The sequence below is a fragment of the Uloborus diversus genome, chromosome 10 (assembly GCF_026930045.1).
Source record: "Uloborus diversus isolate 005 chromosome 10, Udiv.v.3.1, whole genome shotgun sequence".
NCBI classification, from domain to species: domain Eukaryota; kingdom Metazoa; phylum Arthropoda; class Arachnida; order Araneae; family Uloboridae; genus Uloborus; species Uloborus diversus.
The window spans coordinates 34693845-34719824 of NC_072740.1; the positions used below are offsets into that span (position 1 = coordinate 34693845).

At 34.0% G+C, this 25980-nt stretch overlaps 1 protein-coding gene across 1 annotated transcript in view; it reads left to right on the plus strand.

Moving 5' to 3' along the window:
- The window catches only part of LOC129231714 (regulating synaptic membrane exocytosis protein 1-like), a 122933-nt gene that overhangs the window by 68322 nt on the left and 28631 nt on the right, over positions 1–25980 (plus strand). The window contains exons 5-10 of the mRNA XM_054866077.1: positions 1855–1978; positions 2080–2147; positions 10584–10736; positions 12476–12608; positions 18235–18400; positions 23637–23726. Of these exons, the coding sequence (XP_054722052.1) occupies positions 1855–1978; positions 2080–2147; positions 10584–10736; positions 12476–12608; positions 18235–18400; positions 23637–23726 (734 nt within the window). The remainder of the gene's footprint in view (positions 1–1854; positions 1979–2079; positions 2148–10583; positions 10737–12475; positions 12609–18234; positions 18401–23636; positions 23727–25980) is intronic.

Below are 25980 nucleotides of genomic sequence, written 5' to 3' on the forward strand. Positions count from 1 at the left end.
AAATTTCAACTTTCTAGGACATACCATTTTTGAGTTATGCGAGATACATACGCACATACACACATACACACATACGCACATACATACAGACGTCACGAGAAAAGTCGTTGTAATTACCTCGGTGATGGTCAAAATGGATATTTCGCGTGTCTATACATTCTTAGGTACTTTTCCGCATGTGGTCGAATCGAAAAAAAAACTCAACATTCATTTGGGGGTGAGCAAAATGGAAATTAAGGGCGATTTTTGAGTGAAAATTTTTTCGAGAATACAATACTTCCTTTTTTGTAAAAGGAAGTAAAAATTGAACAAATCTTCTGGGGTACCAAGTATAAGGAGCACGAATGTACTTTTCCCCAAGCAATTTTATTCAGGAGATGATACCATCTTTCATTCAACTTTCTTTCGTGAAATAAATGCCCCAAAGATGGAAATTGTACTCATTAAAAACGTATCGAGGAATGTCCATCCATTTAGTTAAAATTGTGTCATTTTCGTAAAGCTTATCTCTTAAACGATTAAAATTTTTAATAGATCGACACTAAATTGGTTTTTCATTTTAAATGTTTGCTTAAATTCAATCTGGACGAAAAAGAAACCTAACGAATTTTTTAAGTATGCTCTAAGATTTAAATCACAATTTTTTCAAGAAGTATAAAAAATTCCAGAAAATCCATTGAATATCAAGTAAACAATTTCATTTTTATCGAAGAATGTTAGACATGCAAAACAATGCAATTAAACCGAGGGCAAAACTTAGTAAGCTTAAAAGCACATAGTACCTTATACAATGTCACTTCCATAATATCTTCGAGGACATACTTCTTCAATCAATATGGCACTATATCCTAATAATTTCCCTGAAAACTTTTATCAAAGGTATTTAATGACATACAAAAGTAAGCAGTAGTTTAGAAAGATGCCCATATATTTCTACATATAATACTGCAACAAATACCGCACGTGTTTCTACTGTACTGACATTGGACAAAGCTCAAGCACAAATGCTGCAGAAGAAATCCAAATTGGGCGAGTTATCGCGCTCTGAAAGATTTATCTATCCTCATTCGGTTATCATCATTGTAAAAAATTAGAAAATGAGCGTTTTTCTTATTATTTGCAAATTACTTTTTTATGTTGAATCAGCATTAGAAAATATAGACATTTTTCTCCTTTTTAAATTGAAAAAGCTCGTAAGATATAGAATCAGAAGTATCTTTTGAAATTGCAATACAATTGAGTTCAGAATTGAAACAAAAAGCTCTTTTATTTGCTTCGGTATAGTGTATCAGTTTAATAATAAACACAATTAAGTAGTATGTATTTTACAGTTGAACAATATAAACAAAAAAAGAACTAGTTCATTGAAACAACGAATATTTATAGGTAATTAAAAATATATTTATACTATTTGCTTTAATTAATCATTTCACACACTATTTAAAATTAAAGTAAGTTATAGAATCTTGAGAACTTTCATAGTCAAGTAAAAGCCATATTATTTTCAGAAATTGCACTATCTTGGTAAGTGAAACCTGTGTAAGTTGACCACATGCGGTGCACTACTTTAGTGGTCAACTTAAACAGGTGGTCAACTTATAGAGGTTGATTTATATGATAAGGGCTAATTCCGTGCCTGAAAAAAGCGGTCAACTTAGACAGATGGTCAGCTTACAAGGGTGGTCAACTTTCACAGGTTTTACTGTAAAATACAATTTTAAGAAAAGAAATAGATCAGGTGTCAATTGTCTTATTAACGATTATGTGTATTTTTTATAAACATTTTAAATATATAACATTATTTTGCAATTGAAGCATTCATTATCTTAACAGAGCTTAATGTTTTCTTTACAGGTGATGAAATCTTAGAATGGAATGGCAGGTTACTACAAAACAAATCCTACGAAGAAGTTTACGATATTGTTGCTGAATCAAGGCAAGATACGCAAGTTGAACTTATCGTAACACGACTATTAAGGTACAATTTTCTGCTTTTAATTTAAGTTTAAAATGCACTGGTTGGAAAGCATCTTAAATAATAGCTGGTTAAATTATTATTTGTTTGCGTATGCTTTACAGAAACGACCGGGACCAGCCATTAAGGCGGCATACACACATAGGAACACCTTCAACAATGCCAGATAGAGGTAAAAAAATTTTATACATAATTTTTGTACCATTTCATTTTTTGCAAATTTCGAATGCAATAACGCATTTTGTTGCTTCCAGATTAATGTAATTTGGATATGCCTTAAACTTTGATATATTTATTCATCCAGTGTATCTTTCAGGCATCTCTCTTGGGGCACTGTCCTCCCAGAAGATGCCAAATGCCCCCCCCCCCCCCAGAAAAATCGTTTCACACTACCATGAGATTTTTTTTAATGAAAAAAATATAGAAATAATTAATGTTGACGCTTGACAAACAAGAAGGGATGTTTCCTCTTTTTTCCCCTCTTTTGTCTGTTTATTGTTTTTGTAATAGGGAGAGAGTGGTTGGAACTATGGTATCTATTTTGTTGTAAACTCAGACTATTGGTGAGGTCCGGTTCGGGATCTTAGAACATGTACTCTGTGTGCACTCATGCTATAGTCTGATTGGAAATCGAAAGTATCCTGGATAACAATCATTGTACGGAGGGAGGGGGAGGGAATACGGAGTAGCGATGAGTCATCTTTTGGTGGGCTATAATGGAAATTCCTATGTTCGTTTCTCTTTTGTTTGAAGTAATAAAATTATTCAAAGTGGGTAATTTTAAATTTATTAATTAAAAAGTAATAACTGGTGTACCCTTCCCCCTCCCAAACTTTCGAAGTGACTTTGAAAAACTTTGAACCCCCCGAAGCAAAGGGTCTGAAAGAAACACTGTACTCATGCAACTTGTAATGACCAACCAAAAGAACGTTAGATCCTTGTTATTACCAGGGCCTGCTATGTACTCGTAGAAGGGCAAAGTGCGCAAAGTCTACGAGTACCATTGTCTTCGAAGAGCTTCAGCGCCTGAAAAAAATCTTGATTATAAATCTATACGATTAAAGCAGAGTGTGTGTGCATGTATGTTTGTTGTACAAATTCAAATATTGCGTCGTTTTTCCCCAGATTTGGCACGGAGGTGCTTCGTCATACAGACATTGTCTCACTTTTTTTTTTTAAGTTGAAAAATCATCATACAAGATGAATTAAATTGAAATATTTCACAGCTAAGTTTCAACAGCTAGCGATAATAAAATATATTTTTCTTTTGTAACCTAATTTTTAGCGAAATTTTTAGAACATTGAATAATAAAAATCAAACGTGGGGTTCCACTTCCTGGGGTTCCACTAGTTTTCGATATCAAAAAAAAAAAATCAAACCCATTTTCCTAATGAGAAAAATGTAATTATTTTCCATAATGAAGGCTAAAAGTGAGTAAAAATTGTGTCGTTGAAAGGTAAAGATTTGGTTTTACTACGAAAATCAGTACTTCAAGATTTCCAAATCACCTTTTTTTTTTAATTAAAATGTCAATAAATCGATCAAATAAAATTGATATGTAACATAGTGAATGTAAAAGAAAAAAAAACTCGGGAGTTTAAAGCATTCCATATATTTATTTTTACAAAATCAAATTTATCAAATGATTTGATCCGTTATCAAATCATTTAAAAACTTGAAAATGTCTTCAATAATATCATGTCATATAACAATCAAGTAGAATGCTGATTGACTGGCGAATTTATTGTGTGTCCAAATATTTTTTAAACATTAAACACGCTTGAATAGATTGTTTTTCAAAGAACAGGTGAACAGAGTTGTTGACACTTGGTAGGCGCGCATGTCATAGATGAACAATGCAATTTTATCTAGCTTTTTTCAAAAATATGTCACTGTGGTTCCAATATCCGAAAACTGAAAAGTTTTATCTAAGGACAAGATAAGACTTACTTTTCAATTCTTCTCTAAAATTTGATGTGATTTTAAGGCATGAAACATATTTTTTTTCCGCTGAAGACCAATTTGACATTTACAGTAAATAAGCAGCATTATAAAGGACGGGAACTGTCTATAGTGCAGCTCTGGTTAGTTGAGCTGACTATGTTTACCTGTTTTAGGGGAGTTTAGTGAAAAATAGACGGGTTATTGACTGGGATTTTAATTGGAATATTTTTGAAGAACTATTAAGAAAGTTTCTCAGCTCAATTTAGCGCCAATTACCCCCTCCCTATTTTCCGAAACAGAAGTAAACATTGTCAGAGTCGGAGTTCAACTTCTCAGAGCCGAACAATACCTTACTCAAAACGACTTGAGATTTGTAATCAGTCTCGTATAATAAAATGAAATGATTTGTTTTCCTGGACTACGGGTAATAGCTGAAACAACACGGAAGGATTTGCAAATTCCTTTTCATTTCTGTTAAAAGTTCAGCTAAATGGAGATTCATCACTATTAAAACATAAAATTTTTAACCTTTCACAGCTAAATAGTAAATGCATGAGTAAAAGATTGTTTGAATTTAAGCTTTATCTCTCTTTTTTGGTAACGTGCTTAAATAACCACTATATTTTCCAGCAAGGTGAAGCACAGTCATTTAAATGTACAGTAGAACCTCAATTATTTTAAACTCTTTTTAGACACGCCTCGTTTCACAGAGGTCGGTTTTCTTGATTTTTTAATGCGTAAACAATATCACTTCAAAGTCACCGGAGGCAAACATTTATATTGTATTAATCGAATCATTTGTGTTACATGCATTTCTATCAGTTTTTGAGCCCTAATAAGAAATTTCTTAAAAACTGTTAATACTCCTGGCTTTAAAAATACTTTTAAATTTGAGGTCGTTCAAATGGGAAAGAAAGTATTGTTGTGCTGAGTAATTATATTTTTTATTACGTATTCAGGTTTGAAATCAAAGAACGATAAAAAAATTAACTGCAATATTAATAACACAATGACAATTTCAGTTAACGATTGAAGTATCATGTCTTCATAAAATTTAGATCATATTTTGGGGCTTATGTAACATTTATTGAGCAAACTTATTGCTTGTAATTGTAGCATTACAATTGAATACATCAGATGTAGCAGTCATTTTGCAAATATGTACGTGTTTAAATGCTGGATTAAAAAGTGAAGTTAACAGCCATTATTAGCCCATCTGTCCTTTATCTTTTATTCGAAAATTTCCATTTATCGAAGGTGATCCTCTCCTAATCATTATATATATATATATATATATATATATATATATATATATATATATATATATATATATATATATATATATATATATATATATATATACTAGTGTGCAAAGATTAAGGACGAAGTCGAAAAATTAGCATATCAGCTGAACGAAGAGGCAGAGCGGACAGAAAGACCAATCAGGAGATTAAGTAAGGTGATGTACGGTAGCATATGCGCAGATATGCAGGCAGACGTAATGGGGGAGTGTCTGAGTAGTATAAAGCATGTTGTCGGTGTAAGATCAGTATTTCTGGCAAAGAGATTTCACGCCGTATAGCAGTTAAAATCACACCGAGTTGCTTCCTCAGCAAGAAATGGCGAATAATCAATCTGTTAGACGACATCTGGATGCTTTTACCCAAGGTCGAATCATTGGGAAGTTGGAGGAAGGCCGCAGTGTGACAAGTGTGGCTGCAGAGTTCGGAATTGCTCACATCATCGTTTCACGACTTTGGAGACAATTTCAAACTACAGGAACAGCTATCCGGGGGTTCAGTAGTGGTCGTCCACGAGGAACCACACCCGCAGATGACCGGTATATTGTTTTACAGGCCAGAAGAAACAGGCGGGAGAAATCGCTAGACACACGACACAGGCGACTGGACGACAGATATCGCGTTTTACCGTGGCCAGAAGACTGCACGGTGGTGGTCTGTTTGCACGACGCCCTATACGGTGTGTACCTCTAACGCCTGCCCATCAGAGAAGGCGTTCTCTGTGGTGCCGGGAACACCGGAATTGGAGAGACAATGAATGGGGACGAGTACTCTTTACAGATGAGAGCAGATTCAGTCTGAGTAGCGATTATCATCGCATACTCATCTGGAGAGAGCGGGGAAGCCGCAATCATCCCTCGAACATCATTGAAAGAGACAATTATGGAGGTCGCGGTGTTCTCGTTTGGGGAGCCATCATGCTTGGTAGTCGTACAGACCTTCACATCTTCGACGCAGGTTCAGTCAACGGGACCTGTTATTGTAACGAGATTCTTCTTCCATATGTGCGTCTTTTTAGAGGCGCTATGGGTCCGCAGTTCCTTTTCATGGACGACAATGCACCATGTCATCGCACAGTAGCTGCCGAACAGCTCTTTGAGAGTGAGGATATTGAACGTATGGATTGGCCGGCGCGATCTCTGGATCTCAATCCCATCGAGCATGTATGGGATTTTCTAGGCAGATGCTTTGCAGCTCGTACCTTACCACCAGTAACGATTCGGGAGCTTCGATTGGCGCTGCAAGACGAATGGGCAGCAATGCCTCAACAACTCATTGACACCCTCATTCTCAGCATGGGCAGACGCTGTGAAACCTGCCTAGCAGTCGGGGGAGATCATATCCCCTACTAAAGACCGGATGTTTCTTGCTGGACACCCATCACAGGGATGTTTCGGCCTTCAGTCGCATTGCGCTCCATGCTACTTTTTCAATAAAGCTTCTTTTTATCCCTCTGATTTCTCTTTTAGTAAGTGTTGCTTACATTACACATGTCCTTACGTATTGGGGATCTTACGGTATTAAATGTGTTGATTTGGAAAGCTTTTGTGCAAAGTTATATTGAAAAAACCGTCTCGTCCTTAATTTTTGCACACCAGTGTATATATATATATATATATATATATATATTAGGGTGGTCCTTATTTTTGAAGTTGTTGATATTTTACGCGACGCCCCCTCAAATTGTTCCATTATACAAATAAATGATCCTTGCAAAATTTTAAGTCAATCCATGAATATTAACACGTGCCCCTAGGGCCTTTTTTTTTTTCAGTTTCGAAGTAAAAATTGCGAATTTTCTCATTTTTACGTAAAAATATTCTTACGTTTTAAATTTACAGTAATTTTGAACCGCAATATATGCTGCTACTTCCAGACCGACCATTCTCTCACTTTCACTGTAAAATTTTACATGTTACAGAGCGTACATGTACACCAATGGCCTTCGGTCAGATACAACGCTCTGAGCTCGTTTCAAATTAAGCGGCAGGGGAACATTTCTTTCCACCAAGATGGACACAAGGGATTCTAAAGGCTATTAAAGAATGGCCTAGGCCGTTAATGAATGACCTTTGACAACAACAAATTGCCCCCTCCAGGCTTTGGGGGTGCTGATTAAGAAAATTTTCTGTGTATGTAACAGGTGTGGCAAATAGGGTCGCTAGGTTTCAATGCTATAAATATAAGAAATGACAATTATATTTTAATTTTCTGTTCTTTAGTTATAAATATACTTAAATGTTTATGAATTTTTTTATTTTTAAAATATAAATTTCGAAAAATCCTTGAAACTATATTTTCTATATCTAAAATAAAAATTTAAAAAAAACCCTGATCGGATTAACGTAAAATTCTATACTTTAAATTAATTTTCTTCTAATTCAGAACATAGTCCTTGTATATAGTATCTATTCTAACCTGTTGAACCTTTTTTCTACATCTGGTCAACCACAACAAAAAAGCTTGACAATTTTTGACTTCTCATAACTCGTAATAATTTTTCCTGGTGAAGACTCTCCTACAGGGATATGTTTTCGGAAACCTGGAGCTTATCCCTGAGCAAGGCAAAAAATTTATATATTTAGGAAACAATTTAAATTGACCTTACCTTACATGAGGAGAAAGCCCTTAAATGCTGTTTTACAGTTAAATGCTGTATGAAGATATAGTTTTTCGCACCAACCCAATCGAAGCTTCTTTAAATAATATAATGTGAAAAAAAAACTAGCAGCGTACAAAATGATAACAAACATGCAGCAGAAGCAGCGATTGGAAAATTCATAAATCACTTTTCGTATTTAGGGTATTTAACTAGTAGCTTTGTCCGTATTGGATGAAGGAATTAACATTGAAGATAGGAAAAGACTACTCCAAAAAAAAAAATGCTTGCTGATAAGGAAGACGTGTCTGATGATTGTATAAAAAAGTTCAGATAACGGTAGATGATTTGAAATACTTTCTTAGTAAAGATTTTCCTCTTTATGGAATCAATTACAAGTCAACAAAACTGTTTGATAAGTTACAAATACCAAAAGATGTTTTCCTACTTGATCCTGATTTATTGCAAAATGAAGAAAGCTATTTAAAGGGAAGAGAGTTTGTTAAAATGTTAAAAGTTGTGAATGATACAACTGAAAGAGGAGCACAATTAATCGAAGAATTGCACAAAAAAATATCCAAATATGATCCACAAAAGCAATTTATTTTACAGAATGTCCAAGACTATCGGAAAAAAATACATACGATCGAGATACATCGAGAAAAGCGTACGATTAAGGTAAAGTTTATAAAGCATTATTTCAGTCTTATTCAATGTAAAATGCTTAGATGATATAAAGTAATTAAAAAGAACAATTTTAATGTTACCTCACTGTAAAAATATTTTGCTAACCTAGGAGAAACGAAGAACTGGGTCTGAAGTAAAAACTCGCAGATTTGTGAGAAAATTATCAAAAGTGTTAATGTTCAACGTCCTAGGGGCACGTGTTATTATTGTCCGATCGAGTTCAAATTTTGCACACGTTAGTTTTTATTATAGTGTCACAAAACTAGGGGGCGTCACTTGCTGAGTTCCGAGAAAAAAAATTTCCCATATAAATAAGGACCACCCTAATATATATATATATATATATATATATATATATATATATATATATATATATATATATATATATATATATATATATATATATATATATATATATGAGAGTCGGGTCATATCGGACTGTAAGTGGTATCGGATAACTTCATATTATGTAAGCTGTTGTGGGGAGCCACCTTTGTAACTAAAAGGTTTAACAAAATCTTAGAAGCGCGTTTTCTTCCTAATCATTAGGCAGTTTATTTTTTGCAACAGTTTTGGTTTTAGTCATTTGCACGTGTTTCATACGGCACGTTATTAAAATTATTTCAGAGCAACACCTACACAAATAATGTTAATTTTATTTTAAGTTCACGAATGGAAACAGTATGACTTATAAGTAAATATCAATAGCCCGGTTATGACATCCAGATACTGCAGTTTCGCTCATCTTATGGACTCATATGTATTTAGAATAGCTATATTTTCCACGATATTGTGTAAATAATTTTTACTAGAGTAATTCGGTTGGTATCGGACACTAATCATTAGGGTATTAACGAACATATGGGATTTGTATTACCATTGTTACTAAAGAACTTCTCCTGCGTTTTAGGTAATAATGGGTAAAATTCAAAGCCAATGATAAGAAAGTAACCCGATAAAAACCGTAGAAAATGTTCCAAAAAACATGTCCATTCGAGAAACCAGTTAGGTTGGGCCGACGAAAACTGCAAATCTCGAAAAAATGGGTTCATTTTATAAATGTGTAATGTGTATCAACGTTATAAAAATCGCTTTTGCGTAAAAGTTTCATTAGTGTACTTTATCAGTAACAGTTAAAATCTTAATGACTTTCAATAACATAATATGTGTAACGAACCGCTTTGGATGATTCAGCTGCTTCATCTATTCACTTAATTCAGGGGTTCCCAACTACCATTGCACCCGCCGATCGTTTTACGTGTGCCCGCAGCTGATGGGGATAAAAATATGCTTAAAATATGCTATATGAAAGTTTTATAGTTTATTTTTTTTTTCTTTCAAGTTTGAATTTTTTTTTTCTTGAGTGTTACCAGTTTTTCTTCTCTTTTCAACAATACATTTTTTACTCGATTTGTTTAGTTACAGTAGAACTCCAATTATATTTTATGTTTGAAGCGTTTGCAAGTGTTACACATTAGAATCCAACAATATAACTGGAGTATGAAACATTGATTAACCATCCCAATAATGTTCGCGCTGCGTTTACACTATTTTTGCAAGGGAAGAACAATAACGCGCGTAAATATAATCATTATTTTTTTGCAAATTTCAATATGTAACCGTCTTTTTTCTTTTTTTTCTGAAATTCTGAAAGCGATTCGGAGAATCAGCAGTTCAAATAGTCAAAGCTCGGATAGTTGAAGTTCCATCGCACTTTCAGCTACAAGCAAAGTGTGATGCTTATACGATAGGAGGAATTTGTTGCTTTCAAATTAAAATAAATAAATGTGTAAAAACAAAAGTACTCAAAAAACTCGGAGCAAAACTCACATTAAAAACATTTTATGGGAAAACTAAACACTTATGAATATTAACAATCGGTTGATTCATCAATAGATTTGAAATTATAATAAATTAACGTTAAAATATTTTTTCATATATAATGAGTTATGACAATTCGTATGAACTTATAGTTATATTTTTCAATATGTTAATACTGTTTTGCGGTTTTTTTTTTTTTTTTTTTTTAACTTTTTTAACTTTTTTCTCTAACAATAAATCATTTTGGTACCACAGAATGGCGTCTTTCTTTGGATACGAGAAAGCAGATGAGCCTTCAAGAAGATAGAAGGCCTAGTGTCTTGGTAACGTCTCCAAATTCTCCAGATAAGGTACTACTAAGGCCTCACCATGCTTCCGTTGGAGGAAGGATTCAGGTAAGAAAACTAGATTATTTTTCTTTGCTCTTTATTAATATTTCATGCAAATGTTAAACTTCCACATCTTTATAGTTTGGCCCTGATAACTTGAACTCCAATGGACAAAGAATTAATCGATTACATTTGTTAAAATAGGTATCGCAGTAAAATACTGCGATTTTGATTGAACTTGTGACAATTCGTCTAAAGTCAGTCGTCTTGTTATCACCGCCATGTTATACATGCAGCTTTGGATCTTTGTCATTGAACCCTCATACAACTGCAAAAAGATTACCAAAGCAAAATATGTCAAGTCAGAAAAAAATTACATTTATACAATCATTTGATATGGTATAAAACATGGAGTGAGTTTGTGACAGTTGGGGTGAGATTATACTACATCGTATGTACCAATACCATTACAGGTTGAATTTTGTTCCGTGAACGATAAAGCAGATTGCAGCACATTTCAAACCTTCCATCTGTATAATTACAGCATCATCTCTCTTACAGCTACAATACTCATAGTTATACCACAATCAAATCCCCGCTGTCACAAACTCACCCCATTTGGTGGCATTGCTTTTAAATAGTTCCACTCTAACTCAACATTAGGGAGGGAGGGGGGGTGGATTCATAAACTTCAGAGAAGCTTCACTGCCGTGGGTAGGTGAAGAGCAATATCTGAAAAAATGTGCTTCTGAGATATTTGAGGAAATGCGTTTCGGATTCCAAACTAATGATAGAGAAATATTTTAATTTGACGTTTTTTACGTGCTTTATTTTCAGTGGCAAATAAGCAAGTTTGTACAATAGAGATACAGTACAATAGATGAAAAAAATTCAAAAAAAAAAATAATAAAATAATGAAAAACTAACAGATACTGCGCTTTACTTCCCACGTAAGTTTAATCCTTGAAACACGACCCATCCAAAATTACCTATACGAATTTGTGAACCTAACCTACCAAATTATTTTCATACGGTAAAGTAACGTAAGGTAGTACGTATGAAGGAAAAAGGACTCCTTGTATTGAAAAAAAATCCCTGCTCATTATATCATCAAACTTCGATTTCCTCTAAATCAGGTTGAATATATGCAGATTAGCTTTCAACAAAGCTATCACTGTCAAAACAGCGAAAGATTGTGTTCGGTTACAATGCCTACGCATGTTTTTACCAAAGATAATCTAATAACCAACTGTTGCAAACATTATTTATAATACTTATCCCAATATGAATGGTGTAAGTTGTACCAGTTCAACCCCCCCCCCTCCCCCCATTTCTGATATTTAAAAAAAATCATATATACGGACACGAATCCTAAATACAGGGTGTCCAGATTAAATGCTTTTCATTTAAAGCTTCTATTCGATGTATACATTTGATATGAAAGGCTCTAATTAAAGAATTTTGGCATCCGCTTCCAAACCTTCTTACATTAAGATTGGATTTTGCCATTTAAGGGATTGTTTTATGGTGAAGCTCATTTGAAGCAGTTTGATCGACTTAGCAAAAAAGAAAGTCCTTACTATTAAAAATGCGTAAATTGAGTCTGTGTCTTGAAGATCCTTGGATTCAAAATGAGAATTTTTTCCAAGGTTGTTTTTTAGTCTAACTTTAACGTAACGGTTAAGGATAGTTGAAAAAACATATTAAGACTTTCATATTTGTAGTACAAGTGACGTGAACTTCGAGCTTTTTACAGATCATATTTTGAAGTACGAAAAAAAATAATAATGTCAATGACTTTAACATTCTCATTTTCACAGGTGAAGCTATGGTACGACGCCCGATCTCTGCAGCTAGTAGTAAACATAATAAAAGCAGTCGGTTTACCTCCTGGGCCCAATAACCAAAGGAGAAATCCATATGTAAAAATATTTTTACTGCCAGACCGTAGGTAAGCTGACTGTTTTAATGTTTATTTCTGAAATGTAGATATTTATCACACTCCATTCAGGAGTTTTCAGTTCAAAATTAAAATTATAATTGAACTTTAAAAACCTTATTTATATTCATTAAGTAATTCATACATGAGATGGAAAAACAACGTGTGAATCTTCATCTCTGTAGGCGATTAAATGTGAATGCATCAGCAGACGTAACTATAGAATAAATTTCCGGTATGTTGATGAGGGAAGTTGAATTTACTGCATTTAAATGTATAGCCTTTTGCAAAAGAGGTTTGCATGAAATAACAGAAAACACAAAACTTGTCTTATTATTACTTATTGTATACAAGGAATACAGTACGGGAAGAAAGACATGACGGTAATACACGTTGAATACGGTGTTGAATATATTTTGACTAATTTTGGAAAATTCCTGCGCGTGCGTGTGGATAAAACGTACAAAATGCGCGTACAAAAAAAAAAATGATTGTATAAACGGATATTGATGGGCACAAGTTTTGATTGGTTTTTGGCACCGCCTTTTCCGTAGGAGATCGGACAACTTTGGATTCTGGTGGAGTTTTCGCCCATTCGCTCTAAGGAAGGCGGCACAGTTCAAACGAAAAGTGGTATATATACTTTTTAACCGACTTCAAAAAGGAGGCGGTTATCAATTCATACCGTATGTATGTTTTTTTTTTTTTTGTTTGTCCACTCATAGCGTCTCACCTAGTGAACCGATTTTGATGATTCTTTTTTTAATGGATAGGGGATGACTCAACTTAGGTCCCATTACTTTGTTTGACCATATTTGTTCTTTAGAAAAAAAAATATGGGCAAAAAAACAGTAAATTTTATGCAATTTCCCTATTAAATGATATTGTAGCGAAGTTCGCACTTTTCATCCGTGGATAACAGTGGCTCAGTGGTAGAATTCTCGCCTCCCACACGAGCGACCCGGGTTCAAACCCCGACTAGGACAAAGTGAATTTTACTAAAATTTCGTTTCTACTGTTTCCCGTATTTTCTCGAATCTTCTAATAATTTCTGTATCTTTCCAAGTCTGGAAAGTTCCAGCACTTTCTCAAGTTGTATATAAGGAGATGTAACGTTCATTCGTGGTTCTGAATAAAGATCTCGAGTTGAGACTAACGAGTATTTGCTTCATTCGGCTTTCACACTGTCTTCGCTATCTTCATCTACGCGACAATATGAAACTCATTGTTATAAAAGTTTGGTGCCATATAACAGTAACATTAATAGTAATTGTAATGATAATTTTGAATGAAGGCTTCTCTGAAGCAAGCATCAAATTTCTTCGAGGGATATTTCGATCATAGGGAATCTGGCGTTGTCGTCTCATTTTTGGCGTAAATAATTTTATTTTAGTAATCCTGTTGATTTATAGTAACCTTATGTGAATTATCAAAATCTTCCTTTCTTCAGTAATATTGCTCCATAGTAGGGGTAAACCTAACCTGGAAGCGAGGTGATGCAGTGATTAGGATCTGCTTAGCCTTCACAATGCTACCATTAGGTTTGACTCAACTACTCTGTAGTATTTTTATCGTTATCATCTATGCCGATAACAGATGATCGGGGTTAAGTAAGAAAATACAGGATTGCATCATGAGCAACTTAGATGCTGTGGAATGTAAATTAGTTAGGAAAAACGTAATACTTAAATGGTTATAGTCAAATTAACTACGCGTGATTTCCAGAGAGGAACAAAGATAAGTTTTTAGTGCCAATCGCTTAAAGTTTAACGCGTGTCAATAGTTTTTTTTTTTTTTTTTTTAGTATGGAGCATTTTTAAGAAAAAAATGTGAAGTTTCGTGATGGTAACTTCTTATTATTTCTGAAATACTTACATTTACACTAAAAAGAATGAAATAAAAAAATTTTGAAAAAAAAATAGAACCGACTTCGAAATTGCTCTAAAAAGTGAAAAATAATTTTATTCTTTAAACACCATCGATAATGCTTTTAAACATAATTTTTGAAGTTGGCGCCAAAACGATAGATAAAATCATTCACAGCCATAACTCAAATACAACTATAAATTTAACCAGGACCAGTTTCTTCACTATCACATACATTATGCATTGATGACAGCATATTTGAATAGCGATATAAATGTTTCGTTCGTAATTTTGGATGCTTTTCTGAAAAAAAAATATGAACGAAGCATGGTTACACTGGATTTTACGTTTTGTTTTTGCGCCAACTTCAAAAATTATGTTTAAAAGCATTATCGATGGTGTTTAAAGAATAAAATTATTTTTCACTTTTTAGAGCAATTTCGAAGTCGGTTCTATTTTTTTTTCAAAATTTTTTTTTTAACCAAGATTTGCTCCTTTTCGTTTAAACGGGGCAGTTGTCCTTCCAGAGCTCCGATCGAGGATAACTTCGAAGGTCACGGTGTGACACTATTGTGGTCCAGAAAAAGGAATCTGCAGTTCAACAGAAGGCTTCTGAACGATCGAGACTGGTTAGAGTAGGGTGGTTCAAAAAAAAAACTTTTTTCTCAGCTAGAGTCCAGGACAGCCCCTAATTTTTTTAGACTTACTAATAGTATTATGCTGCGAAAGTTTTAGCTTCTTACTCAAATTTTAAGGGGGTGCTCAATGATCCCTTAATTTAACATTAGCCATAGCATAGAAAATGCCACAAATTTAGAAACAATTTCCTCAGCTTTTTTTGTGTGTAAATAATTATTTTTTTGTAATATGTATATGCATATTACTCGTGTATACTATAATATGTAGCATTGTTTTTTCAGTTCAATGTATTTTTTAACCCCCCTCCCCATACTTATGATTTTTAGGGCAGGGGGTTGAGTTTCAGTTGAAATAGGAAGCTAAAGCTCTTCCAGAATATTACTATCCACAAGTCTAAAAATATTGAGGGGTGTCCCTTTTTCTAGGAGAAACTTTTTTTTGCATGCATTTTTGAACCACCCTAGGGCAGAGCCACACAAAAAGAAAGCTAATAAATAGTAGCATTTTAAAAGTCATATCATTATACGTGAAGCAATATCATTAAAAAAAAAAAGAAAATCCATAGAGTAAACAGTGGCGTACATAGTATGGGTGGCACCCGGGGCGATAATTTGTGGTGTCACCCCAACCCCTACAAATGAAAAAAAAAGGCTATAATGTTTTATGTAAACATGAAATTCGTACAACAGACCGTCGAGAGGTCAAAAAATTAAGATGGTGTATGAAATTGATGGCCCCTTAATTATGTCAAACGTACCTCAAACACAAGAAAGATAATGGGGTTTAGATTTTTGGTATAAGAGGAAGTCACTACTAGGTCTAAGTATTTACAATATGAACCTAATCTTGAATATAGTATTCACTCCTTGATGTGGTGTTGGAAAGAGGGGGTTCGGGGGTTTCCCCTCGGAAAATTTTCACATTTGTAGTCTTAAAAATGCGTTTTAACTTTATATTTTTCAAAAACTTGCAATTCCATTTTGGGTGTCCCCCCCCCCCCCCAGACGTGTGAAACCCGGAGCGGACAGCCCTCCCTACCCCCCGTAGCTACGCAACTGGAGTAAAACATGTGCGCAATTGTAACATTAAATAAAAGACACTATTTAAAATTGCTGTATTAAAATGGGCAATCTTTTTGAAACAGAAAATGAAAACATATTTTAGGTTAATTCATTCAAATATGTCTTGCCTGCTCAAAAAAAACGGGATCTTCTTTTTATAGATATATTATTCTTCGCCCATTTTTGTTTCGTAACTTAGGTCAGCTGGATATTGTGTTCACCGAACTTTCTGTCCGTCAGATCATTATGTCCTTCAGACCGCTTGGCCATGTATCTTTTGGTTTTGGACCTTATGTCCGGATGCCGGATCGTGTGACTGGCTATGTACCAATCGCTAAGCCAATGAAAGCAGCTACGCCAACCACTACAAATGAGTTCAGTAAGCAATCATGGTTGCTTAGAAAAGGATGAAGAAACAAAATCAAAAATTAAAGAATCCTAAAATATTTTTTATAAAGTTTTAAATATTAAAAACATTAGGGACTAGGATAAAAAGTAAGCAGTGGTAAATGAATATGACTAAACAAATAAAAAAGGGGCAAACAAACAAAATAAGATTCACAGAGTCAAAAGTATTTTTTGAGATGCAATCGGCTAAGAAACCATTGGACACAATGTCAATAGTATTTCACTCTAAACAAGACATTGCTTGAACTAAATAAGAAAAATTAATGAAGATACAAGGATTTACTGAAGTACAATAACCGTCTCTACTAATCAAACGTATCTGTGCACCTAATGCATATGTTTGAAATATCGCGATGTACAGACGAACCCATTGCACTTACAGGAACAAAATTGCGACACTGGCAGTCTGAAAGTCCAGAACGCTTACGATATTGGAAAATTTTTGGCTGCTGTAAAACTATTCATATTTTTTTTGGCAGAACTGGTTGTATTTTTGCGTAATCCTGTCAGCTCCTTTCCCTTTTTTTTCCTTCTTCGTAAATTCGAAACAAAATCAAAATTTTCTCATCTTTTTGTTCCCCTTTACTGGTCTTTTGCTGTCACATGATATTGAAAATAGTTGAAGGTTTTTGGTAATTTAGTTAAAAATACTTAACTGTTATCGGAAGCTATTACCGCAAATTAAGTACCAGAAACTTAACTATTCAACTTACCTATTACCGCAAATTAAGTACCAATTTACAGTTCGGCATTTAATTTGCACCTACCACCTACTTTCATGGTCATTTTTCTGTAAAACTAAAGCATTTCAAAGGCCAAAAAATAGCTTTTTTGATATATTTAAGGAAGGATAACTCTGAAAGGTGTGTGTGTGTATGTGCGTGTGTGAGAGAGAGAAAAAACTTCATTTTTTATGAATATTTTCTAAATTGCTACAGATAGGGTTACTTAAATTTGTTAGAAATTCTAAAGAAGAAATTCTTGCCTATTAGCGTAGTAACTATAGGGTTTGATAAAGTCTGCTGACTTTTGGATCACCTTGCACTTTGATCAAACAAAGCGTAACATCAGTGGTGGATCTAGGGGAGAGTTAGCTAGGGCCCTTACCGCGGTCCGCAACCTCTGCGGGAGGGAATTTCACCCTATTTCTGTGTTTTTTTTTTTTTTTTTTTTTTCGTTGTAACATTACATAAAAATTTAAAGGAAGATGGGTACGCTCTGAAAGTTCAAGTTTTTGCCCCGGATTGGAAAAATCGTATATCCGGCACTCCTTAACATTGCTGTACGAGTGCCCTTTTATACCAAGGTTGCCCTATATTTGGATACAAAATATCTATAATTTTTTTCAGCAAGATGTATGCTAATGTTAATTAGCTTTCAGTGAAAATCGGTAAAAGCTAGTGACGTTATTGTTTTTTCAAAAATTACAGAAAAATAATGACGCTTGCGAAGTTTGGGAATACATTTTTTTGGGTAAGTTGTATCAACAGTCGTTCATCTACAAAAACTATGTCATGACCGGTACATATCTACTGTGTTTGACCCATTAAACAAAGCGTCCAGATGGTACCTCATTTTTTATATTTTTAGATTACAAATAGCTTTAACCTGTATTACATAATAACTTTTGAATGAATATTAAAAATAACTCTTTTTTTCTGCAGTGAGAAGAGCAAACGACGCACCAAAACCATTGCAAATACTAATGAGCCCAAATGGAACCAAACATTTGTATATTCACCGCTTCGAAGATCGGACTTACAAACTCGAACGCTGGAAATCATATGCTGGGATTACGACAGATATGATTCCAACGACTTTCTCGGAGAGGTAAGAGAATGTCTTAGAATACGGCATTTGGCAATCAAGTATTGTTCATTTTCCACGAGAAGGCACTTCGCCCCACCTTCTCAAACACGTTCCTCGGGGGTGATCAGTAAACATATCCCCACGCTTTTAAATTAGACAATCAAACAACCTTAACTTTGGCGTGCATTTTAATGTGCAAAAAAAGTCAGTGTCCTTAACATTACTTGCTTCACTTTGCTGTAGATGCTTTCGTTATTCTTACATTTTAAAAACTGCTGCTTTTAAGACAAAATAGTATGATTCGAATATCCCTTCTGCCGAAAGCAGCGAAATAGAATCATCGGATACCACGTGACGAAGGCGGAGTCAAGTGCCTTCTCCTGGAAAACGGACTATTCAAATCGTCTTAGGATGAGTCTAAAAATTAGTCCGAAACTGCTTGCATGATTTTGCAGTGCACATCAAAACACTGTAATAAAGCATTTTTGTTCAATATTTTTAAGCAAAAGCTATTGCATACTCCAAGAGATCATGTCATCATTATAAATACTGCATAAAATGTATCAAAATGTTTTCTAATTTACACAATTTATCTAATAAACAAAATTAACATAATCGGCGAGATTTATGTTTTATGTTGTGTAAAGTTGCAGAACAAAATGTACACTAATACTCATTCATGGCTTTTATACACACAGAAATGAAATTATAAAGGAAAAGTGAGTACAGTGAGAGACGAAAATTCAATTATTTTTATAATTAAAAAACACAGAAATCAATTTCTTTGAAATGGTACAATATTGGTCACTGTAATAGGTATTATAAAAGTGGATCTAGAAAAAATACTGCGAATTCAAGCAAACGAAATGCAATTTTGTCTTACTGTTCCCCCAGTAAGTGGGAACAATGAGACATATTTTTTGAATTAACAAACTTTGAAAAAGTCTTAATTTACCTGAAAAATATGAATAATTGTTTCCGTTTGGTTTTGATATGAACAAGGAGCCTTTGACAAGATAAATTTCATGTCGTCTTGAAACACAGTAGTAACATCTACCGCGTATTTGTTTGTTTCTGAGATAGAATAATTTAGATGATTTTGAATTAGTAAATTGGTTTAAAGTGTCGTTTTGTGATGTAGCATTTGATAAGGATGAATGCTTTTACTGTAGCCTTTGTCAATCACTAGTACAACAGCTTTTTTCCTGTCTGTTTCAGAAAATTACCAAAATAACTTATCTGACATCCTTTTTTATGGGCATGTTGAAGTTTTTAAATGTGGAGAAATATTATTACATTTAGCATATTGCTATGAAACAATTTTAAAAAAAATTGAAATAGATTAAGTGCGAAATAGAAATATTTATGTGATATTATGCAACTGTAAAAGTCATAATTCCATGCAATCATCCTTATTTCGTTTTTGCAAGTCTTTCCAAACTTATTTTACTATTATTTGCCACAACAGACTAGTTGTAATTAAATTTAAGAAACTGTATAATTTCTCTACTTTTAATTTGAAAGTGTCATAGGAGCAGTAAGTGACGAAATAATGGTGTCTCACTGTTCCCTCATTGCAAAATATAAACTCAATAACAGCCATTCTCAGACAAAGAAAATTTAAAACATCATTCTACTACTAAAATGAACTTTTGTAGGTAGGCTAATGGAAGATTAATAACCATTCTCTTCAGTTTATCTAACAGTTTACGAACAGTGCAACAAAAAACAGTCATATTTTACTTCGATGGGTTCAAACTATGATGACATAATTACCTTTCCTACATGATACTATTTGAAAGAAACCTTTTTTTCATGTCGTCTTGAAACACAGTAGTAACATCTACCGCGTATTTGTTTGTTTCTAAAATATTGTTTGTTTTTCTAAAATATCGTTCACAGTATTTCGACTTGGCAAGAGTTTTACCAGGCCGGAAATATCCAAACAGAAAATAAATTGCTGTTGTCTCACTATTCTACCTATCTCAGTGTACCCACTTCTATCCTACACCGCAGAGGAATATTTATATAGAATTGATGTTTTAGTATGCTCCTAATTTTAAGTCTACTTGTGTTAAGCCCAAGTTCCCATGATGGAGGTCTGTTTTTAGATGTCAAATAATTGAAATTTTAATTTATTTTAATAAATTGATGCAATGCTTCAGGTTTATTTTTAAATAGTGTTGTTGTTGTTTCTAATGGGGGGGGGCTGCGATTTGGATACTCAAGTTTGCAGACCTAGTGCAGTCTTCAGGGTCTAATAAACATTCTTTCATGTGGCACTAATATTCGTAGATACAGTTACCAATAGAAAATTTTAATGCCTAGCGTAACGAAAGGGGGGCAATGGATGGGATTTTGTTGGAGCAAATAAAAAAGGAGTTCAAAATTTCGTCAATAATTCATCGCAACCGAACATGCTCAACATGTCGGTCATCCTTCCACAGAATCGTAAGAGAACATGTTTTACAGTTGACCGCAGAATGGTCTAGGAGTGATTTTCAACCTGCGGTCCGTGAGCAATTGCCATGTGGTTCGCTGGTGAAAACTAATAAAACCATTTTTATAGTTTGTGATTAAATGTAGTATTAAAGAAAATTTTTGGATTCATTGCGTGAAAATATTATTTCTGTCGTATATGCTTAAGATCTGGTGGAGCACTTAGTATCCTCAGTAGTGAAAAGGTTGAGAACCACTGCTTTGGGAAATGCTACGGACGAGTCGTCAAATGCTCTCTTTAAGTACAGGTAAAGCTCTAAGAGTATCACGTTCGTGAGAGAGCATGTTTAACATTTGACCGCAGTATGCTCTACGAAATACTACGAACGCGTCATCAAATGCTGTCCCTAAGAGCTTTTAAAGTTTTAGGATTATCATGATTTATGAGCTATTTCAAATGCATCCAAACCTAAAATTCACATGAGTTGAGGCGTGGGAGATCAAGATCTACAGATCACGAGAGGGACGGCCTGTAACACGTTCGTCCGGGAAGTGATTTTTGAGGACGTCATTAACACGAAAGCTTAAAGTGTGGGAGGAGTTCTACCTGGTCAAGGTGATGAAAAAGATAGTAAAATATAAATAATGAACCAGCCGCAAATGTAAGTTTCATTAAAAACGCACTCTTTTGTAAAAATGTTGAACTTTTTTTTAATATAATTATTCGCTCAAACAAATTCTCATTTCTTCATTATGTTCTACACCAAATTTCTGAGCAATAGTTTCGTTACTTGACAACTTCAAAGTAGAGTCTTTTAATTTTGGCCATCCAGTAGATACGCTATAGTGCATTCAGCGAAAAGTGGTAGTAGAAGCAAACAAAGTAACGTGACACTTGGTGGTACCGTTTTCTGTTTGGCACTGTGATAATTAAAGCAACACCAATCAGATAAACGAAATGCTTATGAGCAGAATAACCGAACCAATGATCAATTCATGATAGCCAAACAGCAACCTTCTTTGTTTACTTCCGCTGTCACTTTTCCCTGATTGCACTAAATGGTTCTTAGCATGTCGCATATTCATACGAGATAGACGTTGAGGAATGTTTTAGACCTTAAAAATCCCTACGACTTGGACCCGTTTTGAACTCGCATACTTGAGCGTAGGAGGTAAACGCCTTTCCACTACGTCACTCTGGCAGCTTTTTAAAAAACGTCAAATTGACAAGTGTCAGGATAACTATCTAAGAACATGTTAAAGGGTCAACATTATGAAAAAATTCATTTTAGGCCTGCCTATGCTATAGAATCGCATAAATTCTAATATCGTATCTGAAGTCATCTTTTTACTCAAAAGAAGGATAGTTGTCAGTTTAAAATATTAAACTACTTTTTCTGTGGAGTCAAGTTAAATCTCCTGGTCTCAACAAAATCAGGGCTTGATTAAGGGATAGGGCATATCTGATGACTGCCTTGATTGTGTAAAAGAGAAAAATATCTTATTTTTTAATTAAAATAATAAAACACAACTCTTATTCCAAGTAATGAGTCACTCGAAGGTTCAGTTGCACTCAAAAATTATTCCTGGTTTAAAGATAAAATGCTATTTTCACTCTAGAGTATAGGGCTGCTCTGGTAAATTGACCTGCGACGTTGACATTTACCTCTTTTTCGGGTACTAAAGAAGGCTAATTGCTGTGGATTTGAGTGAAAAGTGTCTGTTTTGGCTGTAAAATCGATTCGACAAAATAATTATGTACAGATAACAGTCCACGAGTTCTCACTGACCAACCCATAATTGTGAATAAAAACGGCAGCCGGCAGCTGAATTTTTGTGAATTTGCTATTAAAATTTTATTTAGTGAAGCCATTCAGGAATAAATTAGCAAAATAAGTAACTATAACTATCATGAAATCTAAGTTTACCAAAATATTAATATGAAGAAGCCAATTTGGAGTTTTCTTCAATTTAACCGCATCCTAAACATTTTGCTGTTTGTTAATTAATTTATTTATTTTTTCAATGATTTGAATTTTTTCAATTGCTGAACGTTTAGTGATATTTGAATCTCTACTTGATAACAGAAAATGGTCGCAATAGGTGAAGGCTTAAGTTACAATTGTTCTAGAGCAATCTCCGTAGAACACCAGCTCTCGTAACTCGAGCTCTGCACTATAAGTGCTGCAAAAATAAAAACTGTTTATTCAAATGTAGAAAAAAAATCCTATAATGCTTCTAAGATTATTAAATCTATATCCGATACCCACTATGAACGTTATTGGAAATTCATAAAGCCTACAATTCAAGAAATCTAGTATGAAGAAAGCAAATTTCAATTGATAATGACCGAAATTTTTATTTTAAATTTCTGTTCTGCAACGTTTAATTTGTTCAATTGTATAGTCGACCTTCAGTAAATCATTTGCAACCGTTTTGCAACAAAATGCACTTGTTGACCTACAGCACGGGACTCTTTTGCTCCCATAGTATAAATACGATAGCAGCGTACAGGATGAAATAATCGTGATTCACATTATGTTTTGCTTATTCGTATTATTGTAATTTTACTTTTTAAAAAGGTTTGTAAAACTTTTTACCTCGAGAACTTGATTACTGTACAATTCAGTTATGCGATATTTTCCTTGTCTGCAAATATTGGTTCTTATTTTGAACATACATAATCAAATCTAGATTTGTTATATCGGGCTATGCTACACTGCTTATATGTATTTTAATGTTAATAATATTTGAAACGAATTTATGTGCATCAAATAAAATATACTGAAATATTTAATAAATTCGTTTACTTTTTTAGGTTTTAATTGATTTATCAACTGCACGGATGGATAACGAAAGTGAATGGTACATTATGACCACCCGAGAAGAAAGTTTGGCAGCACAATTGGTAATAAAACTTTAACTATATAGCAAACAGAATAAAAAATGTTCATTTTAATTTATGAAAGGCTTCAAAAATACAAATGTAAATGTTATTTTCATTATGAAAACTGCACAAGCTACATTTATCTAAGTGGTGCCCAACCTTTTTTCACATGCGAGCTGCACCACATATTAAGAACGCGGGCCAGAACATATGTACGTTTTTCAAAACTTGTTTCTGGATAACTTGAGAAAGTATAGATAACAGAAGATCACTTTTGAAAAATCACTTTTTGATGACTTTTATCAACGGGAAGCTTGTATTTAATTTCCGGAAACGAATTTCTGAATATTTGATTGCAATTTTACAACATTTCGGCAAATCGCCTGTTTCAAGCAACAAGCTCGGATCCAGAGCGTGGGTGATGGAACTCATGACAGCCCTCTTAAGTGACTTATGATTTCCCAAACCTGCAATACAGGGACTCATTTCTCAAAAACTTTGTCCAGGATCCCAATTCATGCCCAAACATGACCCCTCTAGATGTGATCCCATTCAATACCAAAAACTGGATACGCCTTTGTCTAAGACAGTGATACCCATCTTTTTTTTTACACGAGGGCCTCAACTCTTATGAAAATGCATTACGCAGAGCACATATTAAATTTCGAAACATTTAATTATTTTTTAAATAACACGGGAAAATATGGAAAAGGAAAGAAAATTGACACACCAACAATATTGCTGTTATTATTACTTGATACTTATTTTGTTTTTTTATTATTATTTATTGAATGCATGTTTTCAGAAACGAATTTCTGAATATTTGGCTTCATGTTTGTGACTGTCAAATCGTGCTGTTCGATTTTTAACATTGAACGAAATAACGGGACACGCGAATCATCTTCGCGAGCTACATTCAGCCCGCGGTATATAAAGTTCCTTTATTCATTTTAGAATGGTAAATCTATTTCTTAGAGGAATATAATGGATGCAAAGCTTGGGGAGAGATTTTCGTATCTTGAGCCATCGTATACCTAGAACCGCCTTACTTTAAATGATAGCGTTTAGTTCTACGTTTTATCACTCTGTTGAGAGAGGTTCGACACTAATTATTAACTCGACGGTCAATTTGAAATCTTGGAAGAGAAAAGTGTGACAAAATTCATAAGTTAAAAATGTTTTTATATGATCTGAAGTAAACTTTGCTATTCACCTCATTTAATGTTACACGGAAAATACTATTATTTGAATTCTGGTGCATAATTTTGTTCGCAACATTAAGTACTCAACAATACATGAAATAAGTCCCCTCTCGGTTCGGTTTTACAGTCAAATAAATCTTGTGTGAAATTACCCTATGTTGTACTAAGGGCCACATAGTCACCTAGTGCCTAAGTACAACTGCAATCATGATATCGCTCGTTTGGAAGAAGAGTGCCACAATACGAAATTTTTAATTTTCTTTTTTTTTTTTTTTTTTTCGCTTAAAGGCCTTCAAAGGACGTTATCTTCTTTGGAAAATAATGACAGATTTTTTGTACTAATATTAACCACTAGAGAGCAGAGAAAACTTACTTTTCTTAATTCAAATTGCCTGAAGAATTCAACTTCAAACGCTTGTCCTGTAAAATTTTATTTCATCGTATTGTGGCACTCTTCTTCCAAATGAGCGATATTTACGTTGTTAAGTTATTCAAAAGGTTTTCATGATAAATGTTGGCTAATAACTTTTATTATCTTTAATGTTTTAGCTCAATCAGGTTTCATCTTTTTGTTTCAATAAATGGTATGAAGTTCGGGAGAGCTCGTTTTTGTTCAGGATTTGTTAATGCGCTTCCTTTATAAAGACAAAAAACATGTTCTCTACACATATTATTGTCATTCAGGGTTACTATTTCATATTCTTCACTTCAACATTTTTTTTTTTTTTCAAAAAACAAGCAAAAGTTGCTGGCACCATGATATTTTGTACCATAGATGAAGTATAGCTAGTGCACAATCCCGTAGCTGCAGCCACTGGCCGCCACTGAATGCACGACTCTTGAATTAAACGGGCAAAAGCGTAGCTTACAAGGATGCAACGCTATCAGGCTGCGGCAAAAATTGTTCGCGCGCGTGCGCTTTTCTCATGCTTGCTCGTCACTGGAAGATCTCGGTTGCCCATGGAACCGGTTTCTCTTTGTGTATCTAGTTAATACTACATCTATGCTTGTACCTGGATCCAATTGTGAAATTTTCAAGAGACTTTCTATTTGCTTAGAATTTTTTATTTAAG